An 18,568-nucleotide genomic window follows, 5' to 3' on the forward strand; every position below is an offset into this window, starting at 1 on the left:
TGGTGGGAAGTGAATTGTTCAGTCATCTCTCCGGGCTCAGTTATCTTACTCATATAGATGATCTTTCAGCTCAAAAAGGCTTTCATTCTTTGGTGAAATTTACATATAGTTTAAGTTTGTACTGATGGAAATGATACCACTGATGAGCCCACATAAAAGGGTTTATTACTCCACCCTCGAATAAATACCCCATCTCTATCCTCTGTCCCTCACCCATTTACATCTTTCAGTGCCGAGGATAAATTTCACCCCTTTTGTTAGCTTTCTCTTCAAATACTTTATATAAGAAATCTCTGTTCTTATATTCTTCCAGAGCACTTTGCTCCTTCTTCTAGAACAGCATTTTTTAAATAATAATGTTTATTAGGTTTGGCTATTCGCGTAAATGCTCCTCGAGGATAGGGAATAACCTTATTCTCTGTACCCCTGCAGAACCTAAGACAACTTTGTAATTAAGAGCTGCTCAATGAATAGCTAATGGAATGTTGAAGAACATCTTCAAACCCTCATTCACATTTGAAAGTAGAAGAAACTGTGCTTTCTGCCTTTCCTTAAATTAAGGAACAGGGTAATGAAATTTAATAGCAAGATTAAGGAATAAGTCTCAAGAGAAATGTGCTTCCTCGATAACCTTTATCAATATTAAAAGTGAGTCAAGGGAGGTAATTAGATGAACAAATGTCCTGAAACAGACGCTTTAGGGAAAACATTAAATGGGAAACTAGAAAGCAAAGAGACTCCACAGAAAGAACATTCTTAGAATACTTAAAGGGAGGACGTTTAAAATGTCATCAGGGATGGAAAAGAAAATAAACTGCACAAGTTGAGAACAATGTCAGTGGTAGAGAAAATGAATTCTTACATTTGGGAGCCATTTTGCAATTGGCAATGTGCTTTTTTACATAAATTAGCTGGATTGAAACAAATAACAAGCTATTAGACACGGCAGTTTGGGGCTTTGAGGAAAGAGAAGAAAAGATGGGCAGGTGTGTGCTCTTGGGAGGCTATAATTATGAGAATCTTGAAGAGGTTTTTGTGCACATATTAACCAAAATGGTGACATTTACAAACACGGCAATAATGTAAAATTTAGCAAGTAAGTGCTTCCTGAATATGGAACGGAGGGGATAAATCTATTTTCTCATTCTTATTCTTGTTGAATAAGACATTTTAGTTCTTAATTGTATTTTCTGGGTAATTTATATCCTACCTTTCTCCAAAAAGGTCATGAGCCGAATATGTACACAATAATTACACAGCAATCTTTTTTAAAAAAATGAATGGGTACATTAGGAAAAAAAAACATTGAAGTGGGAAAGGTAAAATAAAGCCAGGAGAGAAAGTGATCAACACGGGTCTGCTTGCCCTAAGGTCTGCAGTCAAGGGCACACAGAGTTCTATGACTCAGGGATGCACAGAATGAGACCTGTCAATTTTTCTACAGAAACATAGGTATTTCTAGCACAGAGACGAGACAGAAATGCCTCACAAGACTGCTCCCTGAGAGGATGTTGTGTGATGTCAGGAATATACCCTCATGGTAAATAAAACAGCAGGTTTCACAGGATTCTTACTTCTCAGGCTGACCACTGTAGACTCTATAGGGCTAATTCAGTACTTAGATTGCAGAGCACTGGAGTGGGGGTAGCTTGCTTATTTTAAGGGTAAAACTGAAAACATCTAGAAGAATGAGACATTATGTGCCCTTCTGGTAGGTGACAGAAGCAAGTGTCTCCTTGGGTGTTAAGAAGCAATAAGGTAAAAATTATACTAATGAGTTACTTGAAACGGAGCTATTCTCGGTTGCTCAGTTAAGTGGAGACAGATATGCTTTACTTAGTTACCTGTGCTGAGAATGAAAAGGATGTTCTCTTGTGAAAATAAAGGGACCAAACCAGGGAAGATTCCCATGTGGAAGGCTACAGCCATAAGGGAAGGCTCCGATAGCCCTTGAAAAGCTGCTTGGGATTCTTATAGACCTACCAAGCAATAGGCCATCAAGCCTTCAAAATTATATGCCATGGAGTGTGACCATGAAAATGTTATACTGGGAGATTTTTTAAGTGGGAGTTGTCTCTGTCTTGGCCAAACAAACAAACAAACAAACCCCAATAACCTCAGCAAGGTCTTGAATAAATTCCATTATATTGTATTATATTCTCAGTGACTACTACCTTATCAAAGAGGAGAACACTTAAAATCAAGGAATCTCAACAACTTTAAGTTATCAGCCATAGAACTCTCCCACAGAAACTTGGGTAGAATAAACTAAACACAAGTAGACTTGTTGACTAGTGTTACAGGGTTAACCAGAAGTCAGAGATGAATAAGTATTATTTGAACTACTTTTAGAGAATTGCTTTGACTTCTCTATTTGTATTCTATGACCATTACTTCCCTTTCACACCATCACTGATTGTGGTCTCCCCAGTAAGTTAACTCCTCAGTCAAGGTCTAGTAACTAAATTAAGAGAGCTTTATCACCCCTGGAGTACAGCCACTGTTTCCTCTGTGGACAACCTCATAGAAACTTCTGTCATCCATCCTCACACATTTCAACCTCTGCTTTAAACCTCTCCCCATCATACTACATGAAGGAAACTGGTGAACCACACTTTGGGGGCTTTCGCGTCTGAAACAACCACAATGCACAATGCACCACAGCAATAACCTTCCAGAGGGAAGAAAACACACTGGCTTCCTATTGCCAGGGATCTTGCCCTTCTTATCTCCTCTTTAACCCCTGGGCCAAGCACAGGGCCTGGCAACACCGTAAGCTTTTACAAATACCTGCTAAATGCACGCATGGAAGAAATGAACACTTGAGGGCCCAGTGGGCGTCCGTCCTTTGCTGGCCACTTACATAAAGTCATCCTCACATTCATCCCATACACATGAGCAGTATTATCCTCATTTAATGGAAAACTGATACGCTAAAGTGCTAGGTGACCTGCCCAGAGTAAATAATAGAACCAGGATACAAATCCAGGTTAGCCCAACCCCAAATCCTTAGCCACCACTCCTTTTTCTTAATTATATTGTGAGGCAGTGCAGTGCCCAGGTTCATAGATATCCCCTGTGGGGGCAGGAGGTGGGTGGAGAGTGGTTCCCAGCCAAGTATAATTGGGAAGCCTGTACATTATATTCGGTTTTCAGTGGATATTACTGTATCAAAGGATCCAGAAAGACCTCAAGAACAGGAATCCTGCTAACTTTAAACCTAACAATTTGTTTCCCTAACTGATCCTGCTTTGGAACTCATTCAAGGCTCTCTGTCCCCATCTTTTGCACACAGAAGTGCTGCCCAGAGCAGTGTGGGAAAGGCCACACCACATCATGCTGCCTCCCAAGGCTGCCACTCCAGCACACCATCAAGAGATGCTGGCAATGACAGGCTGTGCTGCTTTGGAAAGATGTCATAGCTCTGGATTCCTTATCCATAATCAGGAAAGTGAAGGTCTTCAGCAAAAGAACCTATAAGGTCCCTTCTAACTTTAAAATTCCCTATTGCCCAACTGCTTCATGCTAAAGTTGCTCAAGTGGATTTTAGAGACAAGAGAATTGTCAGTTTACAAATCAGCTATGTTTTACATTTTTTTTTTTTTTTTTTTTTTTTTTTTTTTTTTTTTTTAGAGAGAGAGAGTGCTTGAGAGCAGGGGGTGCAGGGGGGAGGAGCAGAGGGAGAGAGAGACTCCCAAGCAGGCTTTACCCCAGTGTGGACCCCGAGGTGGGGCTTGATCTCACCACCCTAAGATCATGACCTGAGCCGAGACCATGACCTGAGCTGAAATCAAGAGTGGGACACTTAAACAACTGAGGCTCCCAGGCATCCCTGGTTTTACATATTTTTAAATCAGTTGCTTGGAACCCAGAAGCTATTTTCCACGGAAACAATGGCACATGTGATTGCTAAATCAATCCATGATTATCAAGTCAATCAATAACCCAGGTGAATAGTGCACATACACAATGTAAAATATTAGAAAATTTTACTCAAATATCAACACTTACATAAAAGTGAACAACAGTAAAATCTGTCTTAACTAATGGTACTGAAGAAAATGCAGTTTTAGTGTTATGAAGAGATACCTGATAAAGTTTCTGGAGGGGTCATACAAATATTTTCCAAAAGTATCAGAAGGTGACTGTACTAGATTAAGACACCTACTTACACTTTAGGATGGATGGCTTCCCTTTGCCTTGATATAAGAATAGTATCAGCCCTATACTTAGTGCTCACCAACCATGATACACAAGTGGAGAAATAAAGAAAAAAGAAAAAAAAAAACTTGGAAATGTAGAGAATCAGGTCCTCAGGGAACGATAGGGGATGGTAGAGATGTCATGAAAAATTATTCTCTAAGCAGGTACATGACAGGTAATTATTAAATAGGATAAAGAGGGAGTGGGGATAGCACACATTCAGGAAAAGTGTGCAATTAGTTGTTGGATTATCCAAGATATAGTTCAGGAAATACTACAAGATAACCTTAAATATACTACATACTACTTCCCCGTAATTGCAGACCTACACTATTTTACGAGCAAATAGAGCCTATTCAAATTATTTAACACATATTTAACAGAATACCTGCTAATATATGCCTTTGCTGAGTTCTTTGAATAATTTAAGAAAATGAACACCAGATCGTTACTGTCTCTTTGGTTACATTTCCACTATTTTGCTTATTTGAAACTTCAGACACAGTGGTTTCTAGAACCAGCATGCTTGCCTAATTAAGAATTCATGTTAAGAGTGACATCAGATGAGAACTGTGGGACCCAGACTTGAAGACCCAATAAAAATACTCAACTTAAAAAAAAAAAAAAAAGAATTCATGTTTGTAGTCAAGGTTCTGGAAGTTAAATCCTCATGCTGTCATGGACCTCTCTCCTTAGCTTCTCCATCTGTAAAATGGGGATAATGATAACACTACCTATCTCATGCAGTTGGGTGGGAATGAACTAAGTTCATGCATGAACAGTGCTTAGAAAAATGTCTGGCATATAGTGTGTACGCAAAAAAATCAGCTATTATTATACTTGCATATACAATCCACATCAAAAATACCTATTAATTTTTCTCTGTATATCATTAAGTAAAAAAATAGGGGATAGAACAGTATGTAGAGTATTCTATTATCTTTAAGGAAAAAAAATAACAGAAAGTATACATACTTGAATGTGGAACAAAAAGGTCTCCAGGGGCAGGTGCTTTGTATATGTTTATAGAAGCAACGTGTATCCTTGGAAAGATACACAAGGAACTCAGCTGAAAAAAACTGGCTACAAGAGACTAAGGGACTTTTATTCTTCTCTGTAAACCCTTCTATACTTCCATAATTTTGTCCCATGCTCATATGTTCTTCTTTAGTAAATTTTAAAAATTCATTAAACTTAAATTTTTGGCTATCAAACTAGGACTAAAATCGATAGCCATCAATCCATCAATCCTACCTTTATTTGAAAGTTAAATCCAAATAAATCATGGGGATGAAAGTTACAGCATAGGGAATAGTCAGTGGTGTTGTGATAGTGGTATATGGTGACAGATAATAACTACATTTGTGGGGAGCACAGCATTAAGTATAGACCTGTCCTCTTACTATGTTGTACACCTGAGACTCATGTAACAGTGTGTATTAACAGTTTCAAAAAAAATACGTAAATAAAATTACCCCCCCAGAAAATAAAAGTTAACCCAAAATTTACCCACTAAACCATTCAATCCAAATTAAATGAGGCACAAATTTGTATGTTCTTTTCTCAACCATCTCTAATTAAAAAATTGTATCAGTAAATGCTGATGTCCTCCAACTTAAGGAAACTTATTCCAGTGATTTATGTTGGTCCCATAGGACGCTTAAAGCTTTACAGAAACAACGAATCAATTAGCTTGTAATAAATGTTTGGGAGGGCTAGTAAAGGAATTTAACTCAATAATATAGTTTAATAATATATGTTTTCTTATTTTGGGTATTTATATACAATCATATGTTAAGTATAAGTGGAAGAAAGAATTACATATTTGAATCCATGTATACTAAAATTGACTCTATACAGCATCCTGCCTTCCAGACAACAACCTGAAAAATTAGTCAAACCAGTAATGAGGCACAAAATGAGAAAATTCTAAAACACTGAATTTTTCACTTTTTGGAAACATAGTCCAAAACTCAAAGATAAGACAACTCATTTTTATAACATTCCTGACAATATAAAACAAAAAGTGAACTTTATTTTCAAGAATTTTATAATCTCATTAAGGTTAACACTGTTTCCTCTGGGGTGGGGAAAAAAAAGCAAGCAAGCAAATGCCATCAAGACAAACAAACCCAACAACCCCAAACAAACATCTGTTTTGTTTTCTCACATCTTAATAGCCTGACTATTTTAGACACAAATATTTGTTTTGCCGACAAATGTTTCAAAGAATGTTAGTTAAAACTGCTTCAGTAAAAGAGTTTATTTTTGAGCTGAACAAATTGCAAACTTCTCCAAAGTCCATACGGCATCAGTGAAATGAGCAAGTATGGACTAAAGATTTTCAGAATTGCTTACTCAGCAAAACGTAGGCGTCAAGAGGCATGCTGTTGCAAACCTCAGGATCATTTCTACAGTGGACAGATGTAGGCGTGTTTGGTCGTATAGATGTGGCCCAAATTTCCTGCATTTATCAGGCAGACGGCCGGCAGTTTAGTTTTTCATCCTGTCACACTGAATTCCTGTGAGACCTCAGAGTTCCCCTGCAACTTTGGATAAGAATGTTCCCGGTTTTTCAGGCACTTTGCTCTACTTTCGTGTGCCTTGGCAAGGATCAAAGAAGCAGAGGGAACAAATGGTTTCCCATGCATATTGAATTCCCTCTTATACTGATTTTTCCTCTGTCACTTGAAATTCAATATTGGCAAGATTCCTGTACATCACCTTAACCAGTAAATCGTCTGCATGCAGTCAGAGCATGAAAAGGTAGATTTCAACGTCTACCTTTTGGTAAGAATTCGAATGAACAAATCCTTTGAAAACCTGACTTTTTATAGTACCCGTGCTAAAACTCATTCCTGATGAACAAATAACTAGCTTTATTTTGCATTCACCTAAAGTGTTTTATCTACCATTTACTCTTTTCTCATGGCTTTATAGTATTTCAAAAATACAATTATACATGACTAGTTATACATGACTAGTCCTTTCACAAAAATTTGGCCTCAAAATTCTCAATTAACTCAATAATACTTATTATTTATTGAGCATTTAAGAGCTATGTACCTCATTTTCCTCATCTGTAAAATGGGGACAAATAGTACCTACACCTCATGGGTGTGTTATAAGATTACATGTAATATAAAGCTCTAAAAACATCACTTACATTTTTAGCATGTATTATTTTTGATAGCTGTCATAATTATTAGATGTTCTAAGAGATTTTTGACAAAAAATATGTGTTCAATCCAAATTATTTAAGCACAGTACAGTAAATGAATTACAAATAAGCTCATTTTTTTTTTTTTTTAATTTATTTGACAGAGAGAGACACAGCAAGAGAGGGAACACAAGCAGGGGGAGTGGGAGAGGGAGAAGCAGGCTTCCCGCGGAGCAGGGAGCCCGATGCGGGGCTCGATCCCAGGACCCTGGGATCATGACCTGAGCCGAAGCCAGACGCTTAACGACTGAACCACTCAGGCGCCCCAAGCTCATTTTTTTTTTTAAAGATTTTATTTGTTCATTTGACAGAGAGAGAGAAAGAGAGCATGAGCGAGAGCAGGAACACAAGCAGAGGGAGTTGGAGAGGGAGAAACAGGCTTCCCGATGAGCAGGGAGCCCGATGCAGGGCTCAATCCCAGGACCTTGGGATCAGGACCCGAGCCGAAGGCAGATGCTTAAGGACTGAGCCATCGAGGCACCGTAGAAGTTCGTATTTTGATCATACATAGAGAAGTCATATGGTAAAGAAAAATATTTGTAAAAGAATGGCTTAAGTACTCTTCTAAGAAAGTCAATTTAGAAAATCCCTTCATGACAATTACTCTCAAGTGGTGGTTAAATAATTTTTATCACTTTTTTGAAAAAATGTATTTGGTTATGTTGCTAATAATATACCTTAAAATTTCAGTGTTTAATATAAGAAAATAACATATTCATCACATGTAGGTGGCTAAGAGATGATAATATGTGAATTCAGATACTATCACAAAAGGAAAACATCCTAAAATGCCTTTTTCTTTTTTTCTTACCTCTGTTTTTGAACATAAAAGAAAACCATTTACTTTGTAAAGAATTATTTTAAAAAAGAAATTTAAAATTAAACCCATCACTTAAAACTTCAAGTAACCATAGATTTAACTGTGATAATGTCTTACAAGTCTTAGAATTGACTAAAAAAAGAGTTGACTTTGATCAAAATTTTCTCTTATGGATAGTGGGATTTGAATTTACCATAGAATACTCTTCTTCTCAGAAACTAAACACATTCTCTGACAACAGAAAGCCCTTTAACTGGGAAGATGTGAATAATTGCACAGCTGTCACAAATGATACATACATCAAGTCTCTAATATTTTTCTCCAATAAAACGTTTATAAATATATACCTCTTCAAAATGGAGGGTTTTGATGATAATGGAAAGAAAAATATTTTGAACTAAATAAAAATAAATAGAAATATTAAATTTTGTGGGATGCAACAAAAGCAATATTTAGAGGAAACTTGATAGCACTTAGTGCATGTATTGGGAGGGAAGAAAGATTTAAAATTAACAATCTAAGCTTCAAGCCTTAGGAAACTAGAAAAAGAGGACCAAGTTAAATCAAAAGAAAGCAGAAGAAATAATAAAAGTCAGAGAAGTCAATGAAATTGAAAACTGGAAAACGATAAAGGAAAATCAAAGAAATGGAAAGTTGGTTCCTGAAAAGATCAATAAAATTGATAAATCTCCAGCTAGGCTAACCAAGGCACACACACACACACACACACACACACACAAAGGAAGACACAAATCATTAATATCAGAAGTGAAAAAGGCCATCACATGCAATCCCATGGACATTAAATGGATAATAAAGGAATATTATAAAGAACTCTATGCCCACCAATTATATAACCTATATGGTATGAACCATTTCTTGAAAGACAATCTACTCACACAAGGAGAAATAGATAATTTGAATAGGTTTATATCTATTAAAGAAATTTAACCAATAATCCATCTTCCAAAACAGAAAGCACTAGGCCTAGAGGGGTTCACTGGTGAATTCTACCAAATAGGAGATAAATGATACTAATTCTTTACAATCTGTTCCAGAAAATAGAAGCAGAAAAAACATTTCCTAACTTAGTCTATGAGGTCATTATTACCCTAATACCCAAACCAGACAAAGACATTATAAGAAATGAAAACCACAGACCAATATATCTCATGAACATAGATGCAAAGATTCTTAAAATATTAGCAAAACTGAATCCAACAATGTATAAAGAGACTGATACACCATGACCAAGTGGGATTTATTCCAGGTAGGAAAAGCTGGTTCCACATTTGAAAATCACTTAATATAATTCATCACATCAACAGGCTACAGAAGACAAATCATATGATCCCATCAATAGTCAGAGAAAAAGCACTGGAAACAATCCAACACCCATTCATGATACAAACTCTCAGCAACCTAGGGACAGGTATAAAAAATATCTACAAAGAATGTGTAGCAACATCACACTTAATGGTGAGAAACCAGAAGTTTTCTCCCTAAGATCACAGGAACAAGACAAGGATGTCTCCTCACCACTCCTGTTCAACACTGTACTGAATGTCCTGGCTAATGCAGTAAGATAAGGAAACAAATAATATTCAGAGTAGGAAAAAAGACATAAATCTGTCTTTGTTCACAAATGACATAACTGTCCATGTAAAAAAAAAAAAAAAACCAAAGAATCAACATGAAAAACTTCTGGAACTAATAAATGATTATAGCTAAGTTTCAGGATACAAGGATAATATACAAAAGTCAATTGCTTTTCTAGATACCAGCAATGAGCAATTGCAATTTTAATTTAAAAATCACATGATTTGATTAGCACCAAAAAAGAAAGATAGATCTAAAAAATATGTACAAAATCTATATGAGGAAAACTATAGGACTCTGATGAAAAAAATAAAAAAGTAAGTTAGTGGAGAGATAGTCCATGTACATACATGGATAGGAAGATTCAATACTGTCAAGATTCAATATTGTCAGTTCTTCCCAACTTGATCTATAGATTCAGTGCAATTCTAAACCAAATCCAAGTAAGTTACTTGGTGGATACTGATAAGCTGATTCTAAAGTTTACGTGGGAAGGCAAAAGACCCAGAATAGCCAACACTATATTGAAGAACAGAGGAGTGATACTACCCAACTTAAAGAATTATTATACAAAGTTACAATAATCAAGACAATGTGGTATTAGGAAAAAAAAAGATAAATAGATCAATGAAAGAGAACAGAGAGCCCAGAAATAGATCCACACAAAGTTAGCCAACTGATCTCTGACAAGGAAGTAAAGGTAATTCAATGGAACAAAAGATAGGCTTATCGACAAATGGTGCTATGACTGGGCATCCCCGTGCAAAAATCAATAAACAAATAAATACATGAATAGGAATCTAGAAGCTGACTTATACTTTTCACAAAAATTAACTCAAAAAGGATCAGAGACCTAAATTGAAATGGCAAAACTATGAAACTTTTAGATCATTACATAGGAAAAAACCTAGGTGACCTTGGGTTGGGTTTGGCAATGAGTTTCTAGATAAAAAACCAAAAGCATATTCCATGAAAGAGAAAAACTGCTAAGATGGACTTCATTCAAATTGAAAACTTCTGCTCTTTGAAAGATACTGTTCAGAGATTAAAAAGGCAACCCATAGACTGGGAGAAAGTATTTGCAAAACTTATCTGATAAAGGACTTGTATCCAAAATATACAAGAACTCTTAAAACGCAACAATAAGAAAAAAAGCTCATTAAAAAGTGGGCACAAGATTTGAACAGGCACCTTACCAAAGAAGATATACAGAGCAAATAAGGATATGAAAACATACCCCACATAATATTAGGGAAATGCAAATTAAGACAACTAGATATTGCTACACACCTATCAGAATGGGCAAAATCTGAAATATTGACAATACCAAACGCTGACGAGGCTGTGGAGCAACAGGATTCTCATTCATTACTTACTGGATCACAAAGTGGTATAGCACTTTGGAAGACAATTTGGCAATTCCTTATAAAATTAACATACTCTTACAATTCAGTGATCACACTGCTGGGTTTTTACCACCCAAGTGATCTGAAAACTTATATCTATACAAAAAAAAGCTGAGCACAAATATTTAGTAGCTTTATTTATAATTGCCAGGTAGAAGCAACCGAGATGGCCTTCGATGATAAGGGAGGAGGCTAGCATTGCCAGTTGAAGAGTAGGTATGATTTTCTTGAGCCCAATAAGTATTACAATATTGCTAAATAAACAGATAAACCTCACCATATTTCCCAAGGTAGATGAATACTTAAGTATTTCCAGATGATGTAACTTTTATTAAGATAGTCAAAACATGAATAACAAACTTATTTTTTATAAAGATTTATTTATTTATTTATTTATTTAAAGAGAGAGAGCGTGCATGTGCACAAGCCGGCATGGGGGCGGGGGGAAGACAAAGGGAGAGGGACAATCTCCAGTAGACTCCCCATTGAGCATGGAGCCCGACGCAGGGCTCAATCCCACGACCCTGAGATCATGACCTGAGCCGAACTCAAGAGTTGGACACTTAACTAAGCCACCCAGGTGCCCCAAACTCATTTTTAAAAATGAATGCAAAGGATTTAAATGGCTAATAGATTTTAAAAGTTCTCATTACGAGAGAAAAAATCTGCAACTACATACGCTAGATGTTAACTAGACTCACTATGGTGATCATTTCACAATACATAACAAATATCAAATCATGTTGCACACCTGAAACTAATATAATGTTAAATATCAATTATATCTCAATAAAAGACAAAAAAGGTGTTTTTACTTTTTAAAATGAATTAAAATTTTGATATTAAACTTTTGTGTTCAAGTTATGTTATTTTTAATGTATTATCCATATCTACTCAAGGAGAATATAACTTTCAATATTTAATTATAAACACATTAAAATAATTTTTGAACTTAAGATTCATGAGGAGGTACATATTTATAAGTAATACTGCAAAATACCATGGACTTAAAAGATAGCTATTCTTCATAACTTTAAAAATGCATAATACCAAATGATGAGTCCTTATATGTTTGGCCTGAAAAATCCTTGCAAGATTATCTTTATATGTTCATTATGACATAACAATTCCATGAACAAGAACAGATATTATAAAGTATGGGAGGAGAGCCACATATACTGTGTATTCATTCTGTACTGTATAATTCCTTGAAACTGAAAGGCAGAAACCTGGCCATACATAAGATCAGATCATAACTAGAATCTAATTTTCCAATGTAGAAAATAACTGACTTTAAACCTAATAGACTATTAAAATTAAAAGAAAAAAAATCTGAAATGATTTCAACAAAATAGACATGATTTTAACCATTTTTTTATTTCTATAGTAAAACAAAAACATTAGGTTATATGTTATAAATCCTTCCTTCTAATTCTTTAATGATTTTGTGGACTCTATCATTCAAAAGTTCCTTTTCATCAAAGACCAGTCTACAATCTTATATGTGACTAATAAGAAAGGAAAATTAACACCAAAAGACTTAGGCTGAATCCAGTCATACTGCAAATGTAAACAAACAAACAAATCAAAAGCCCCAAAACCAGACTAACTCTTCCTTGAATTTCTCAAGTAATCCACATTTCTTTTTAATGTGGAAACTCACTGAACTTTCCACTTCTAACTACATAAGGAAGGCTGATCCATACATTTATTTTAGTGGGAAGTGGTAAATATAAGAAACCTGAAAAATATTATTTTCTCCCCAGTTCAATTCATTCCGATTCTGCAGCCATAAAGATACTGAAATTGAAATGAGTACCTGAAACACTAAGCATTTATTCAAATAAAATCTAAAATAAATCATTTAATCTTAAAATCATATAGACATTTTGAAAATCGTACTTTTGCATTGTTTCCTATGGGACTTGGCTTTGTGCTTAGTCCTCCCCACTCTTTCACATGGCACCCCTTTGATAAATAAAATGCACTTAAAATAATGGCATGTTTCAGAGACTAACTTTTCTGATATGCCTAAGTTGGTATTTTTTAGAAAGTGCTAATCAACCTTAATTTTAAAAACATGATTAAGTCTTCACTACTTTGTACTGTACTCTTCACAATCAAAATGTCACGATGAAGTAAGTAAAATTACTCTGCTATTCTATTTCAAAGCTCCTTTTAGTCCGCAAGAAGTTGGCATGGCCCAGATGGTTCATATGAAAACATGAGATCTCCCTAAAATTGGGACAAGCCATTATCTTTCCTCATGATGCCTATATGAAATGAATGGAAATAGAGAGGAAAATTCTATAACAGCCTCTACAAATCCAATTTTTGACAGCAATTATATAGTTGTTAAATCTAAAAGACATTTATATTAGATTCTGTGAATACTGTATTTATACATGTGAACTGAGTGAAAAATATATCAAGCTAGTTTTTAAAGAATAAAGGTAAATGGATTATAATCATCAAAGATTAAAATGTATGGAGTTGAGTTGTGCAGAAATAGTATTTGTAGTTCATTGGAATAGAAGTTTAGGAATAACTTCTGCTCTAGAACAAAATAGTGTTCACCTACATTTAAGAAAAAATGTGAAACACTAAAAACCCAAAGGAGATTTTTTTTTATGGGGGACATCTGCTAATATTTGCAAGATAAACCTATAGTCAAGATTGAAATTAGCACCTGTTCCATAAAATTTGTTTTCATGATGTAGGATAACCAACTAGAATTAACACACTATGATCACAATTTCATAGAAGTGTGTTTCAGTGTAAGACCATTTTAACCTGGCTTGCAACAAAGAGCGGGCTTTGGCTCTAAAAATAAAAGGCAAAAGGAAGCAAACTCTGATTGTTTGCGGATAATAGCTCACCTCATAATCCATGAAAGGAGGGACTACATTTTTAATAAGACAAAGGTGAGAAGTGCAAGAGAAAATATAAGAAATATAGGTAAAGACCAATTCAGGAAATTAAGCATACAATATTAAGAGTTTCAGAGAAAAACTAAAGGAGGGAAAGAAATGTCAAAGACTTGGTAGGAAAATTTCCAGAGATGGAGAGATTTTCATTGGAAAGGGCCTATCGAGGGTTGTGCAGAAGTATGAAAATTCTCATGCCCAGTTACAAAATTCAGAGTAGGCCATGAGTGGGAGGGTGAGCCAGAGGAATCACTGTTTTCCATTATTAACTGTGATATTTTTTTGATTTTGGAGAAACAGTAAATATTTAATGATAATAAACATTGAATTCGAGGTAATATTAGTTTTCATATTCAACATGTGGGCAAATATTTATAATTATAGTTAATAATTATAGCTCAATATTTATAATTATGTATCTAAAACACTATCTCCTGAAAATTGAGTATATTTACAACTAAATAAAACCTCAATTTCAAGGTCTTTTGAAGTTACATAATTTATACTAAAATTTTTCAGCAAATAAAAATAAATAAAGTTAATGCCACAATCCTGCTCTTTGACTTACATTTAGGCTGCGCCAAAACTTGCCAAAACTGTGAAACCACCACATGAATATAGGACTGTAGAAAAATGCATTTAAACTACCAGGAATCTAGCCTGCAGGACTAATAAAGTGCACATAATTACCTGCTGCAGGATCTGTAACTGCTTGGCTGGTGATGCCAGATGGTGGCTCTTGAAGCTGGTAAGTGGCATTTGTGGACGGCGTGGTCGGACTGGTGCTGCTGCTTGTCATATAATGGGCTGGATACGGTGAGCTATTGTAATACTGTGCGTACTGACCCTGGCCAAAACTCGGATAAGATGGATAGTCCTACCAAATCAAACCATACAAGAGTAATCCGTCAGAATGTTGCTGCTTATTTCTCACTTTTCAAAGTATAACTATATTTGTGTTTCTGGGTCTTTGAATTCCCAAAGTATACACTGACGGAAATGCCCAGACTTGCAAACAAATTTTATGTAAGATCAGATACACTCTTCCTGTGTCTTCTATCCCATGATGCATGACTAGGTAAAATTAAATGAATCCGAAAACCAAATGCTCACCATGGAAGACTGCTAAAGAGATTTTTAAAATAAAAAATATATATATTTTAAAAGGCTTAGGTAAGCTGTCACAGTATAATATAAACAGATCTTTCTTTATATAAGAAAATCATCTGTTGCATTTAAAAAAAAATTCTGAAGTTAAACTGGCTTTTAAAATTACCTGCTGTGAACTATTAAATCCAGAGGAATTTGTGAGTGAATTATTTCCTGTATATAATCCTGATGATGTTGTAAAACTGCTACCTAAAACAAAATGAAAAGAAATATGGTTGACGAAGCTATGCAGAATAATGTACCCATAAGAAATCATTATTTAGATAAAACAGAGTTGAAATTCATTGCAAATGCATTTGGTTTATCTTCAAAACCAGAATCCACTGCCATGACCAAAAATTGTGTTTTCTTAAAGTCGTTGACAATTTTCACCATATTGCAAAGCACTAAAGAGTAGAGAGATTGAAATTTCTGAGGGCATGAGTAACTCATATAAAATTATGGGCAAAAATATACATTTGTGCAAAAAATATTAGACACTGGGCTTTCCATTTCAATTTGTAAAACACCAGGATTTTTTCATATCTTTACATTAAATAGGCTTAATGAAAAATGATGGACCTGATTAAAGGATCTTTAAAGTTCTTACAAGCTCAAAAACTACAATGCTACTTTCAAATACTTTCAGACTTGTGCTGTTCACTATAATGGCCCATTGAAAAAGCCGATCATTTCAATTTCACAGAAGGATAAATGGCAGCCCTTGAAGTATTTGATAAGACAAGGCCCAGAGAGGAACATGATCAATGTTTTATGTATTACATGTGCTCTCTAGGTAACATTCTATGTGCTGAATGTCTACATGGGTTCAACAATAAATAGCAGCCACTGTGCAGGATACAAACATAAAAGCAATCTCCGTTCCCTCCCTTGTTTTATTTATTTATTGTTAAACTACTCAAAGCAACACTTTTATTTTATTTATTTATTTTTTTGAGAGAGAGAGCGTTTTGTGCATGTGAGTGGTGGGGAGAGAGAGAGGGAGAACCTTAAGCAGGCGGAATAACCATGCCCAGCCCTGAGTCTGACGCGGGGCTCGATCCCAGGATCCTGAGATTATAATCTGAGCTGAAATCAAGAGTCCAAAGCTTAACCAACTGAGCCACCCTGGTGCCCCAACAAGATACTATTTCTGATAATCATATTAGCAAAGGTTTTTGAAAATATCAGGGATTGGCAAATCTGTAAACCATGGCATTCATACGCTACAAAGTGGGATTTAAATATACACAAACTTTCTGGTTGGGCTGTTTGGTCAATGATTAAATAACTTCCAGCCAGCAATTTTATTGCCAAACATTTGCTCTGAGAAAAAAAAAAAATACGTGGATTTATACAAAGAGATAGCAAAGATGTTCTTCAGCGTTGTTTCTAATAACAAAACATAGAGAGCATTCCCAAGTCCTTAATAGGTGTTATTCAGAAAATGGAATACTATGAAGACACTGAAGTGGTATTACAATGATGTTTAATTATATGGAAACATTTTTCATATTATTTTGCTAGAGTAAAAATGAAAACAAGGAAAATGTTTTGGTGATTTCATCAGAAATATTTTTAAAAGTATAAAATGTTTTTAAAAAGCACAAAAATCTCAGGAACGTTATCTATGGAAGAGCACAACCATTGGTCACATAATATTCATGAAGCCAAGGCGCATTTTAAACTTTTCTACTCAGAAGCTGTGTTGCTTCTATAAACAGAAAAAACCTTTTTTATTAATTAAAATTTTATGTCAAATGAATGGTATGAGCAATAAATGTGTTGGCAGTTCAAGGAGACCGTCTTCACTGTGAACTAGCTACTCACAGATGTCTTCAGGTATGATGCAGGGGTTAATACATGCCAATTATTTATTTGCTACTCCTCAACATTTAAGTATCACCTTAAGAGTCAGAAAACCGGGTTTCCAGTCATCACTTATGAGCTATTTGGACTTTGGACAGATCACCTAACCACCCTAAGGTCTAATTTCCCTATCCGTGAAAACTCTACTTCATAAGGTTCTTCAGCAGATCAAATGAGGTAATGTTTTGGAAAGCGCAATGCACAATCTACAGTACCACACAAATGTTAGGAGCTGTTATTGTTTATCTCAGTAAACATTTCTAAAATTCTCCACTGCATTTACGTATCTTTTCTCTCTTTCTACTTTCCCAAACTAGATAAATCTATCTCTTTGCATATCTAAAATTCTTTTCCTACTTACTTATCAAACATCTCTGAACTTTGAAAACCTGATCCAAGGCTTTGTTATTTTTATTAAGGGAAACTATTTCCTAAGATAGTTTCAAATTTAATTATCACAGACTCATATTTGAGGTTTCTTTATTTGTGCCTTTCAGGAATACCAACTGTCCAAAGTTTCTATAACATCCATCACAGATACGCAGAGAGCTCTCACACTCCCAATAGTTATTCCGCCACGAAAATTGGGGCCTCCGACAAGCTCCCCATATTACTGTCATTTGCATGTGGCAATCACAAACTTTTAAACATATACTAAGTGCTGGACTCATGGTGATAATTACATGGGAATAAAACGATGACTAAGAATGGTTTGGGACCTCACAGGGCTTGCCAGGATGACATCAGTTTTGTTTTTTTAAGCATTGGACCTCAGGGGCATGTGACCCACTCTGTATTTATTAGTGAACAATTAATATTGATATTTTATATGTAAAGCAAACTTACACTGAGCATTTTAAATATGTCTTGTAAAATAAAATTTAAATTTCTTTTGGTTAAGAGTGTGAGATCAATACTTTTTTAAACTTTATTATAAACATTTAATAGGAAACATTACTTTGGGTTATGACTTGTTACTTTCATTTAAAACTGCACATTTCTAGGTTATGACTTGCTACTTTCATTTATACTGCACATTTTTGAACAATAAATCCTGACCTCAATAATCCCTACCCACCAAGAAAATGAGTAAGATATAGAAAATATATTTTAAAAATGCGTGTTTTCATTCCATAAGTTATTCCCTGGAACAAAGTAGAAAAGGCCATGGAAGCTATATGGGCACATATAGGCCACTGAGGTATGACCAAGTAAATCACAGTTCAGTACTTGAAATGGTACCCAAGTGACTTTCCAGACTTACTGCTACTTCTAAGACTGTACATTAGCTGGAATTCAACATAAGTTATATTCATTTACTGGCTGACTGCAGGCCGAGATTCCATTCCATATAATATGCTGCAGCAGGTTTTAA

The 18,568-nt window shown here is 35.1% G+C and overlaps 1 protein-coding gene across 9 annotated transcripts in view; it reads right to left on the bottom strand.

Moving 5' to 3' along the window:
• The window catches only part of EYA1 (EYA transcriptional coactivator and phosphatase 1), a 356,518-nt gene that overhangs the window by 90,961 nt on the left and 246,989 nt on the right, over positions 1–18,568 (bottom strand). For all 9 annotated transcript variants that reach the window (XM_027582479.1, XM_027582545.2, XM_027582507.2 and 6 more), the window contains 2 exons: positions 15,452–15,534; positions 14,866–15,052 (listed from right to left, as the gene is read on the bottom strand). In XM_027582479.1, the coding sequence (XP_027438280.1) occupies positions 14,866–15,052; positions 15,452–15,534 (270 nt within the window). The remainder of the gene's footprint in view (positions 1–14,865; positions 15,053–15,451; positions 15,535–18,568) is intronic.

This window comes from Zalophus californianus, chromosome 4 (genome assembly GCF_009762305.2).
Source record: "Zalophus californianus isolate mZalCal1 chromosome 4, mZalCal1.pri.v2, whole genome shotgun sequence".
Classification (NCBI taxonomy): Eukaryota; Metazoa; Chordata; class Mammalia; order Carnivora; family Otariidae; genus Zalophus; species Zalophus californianus.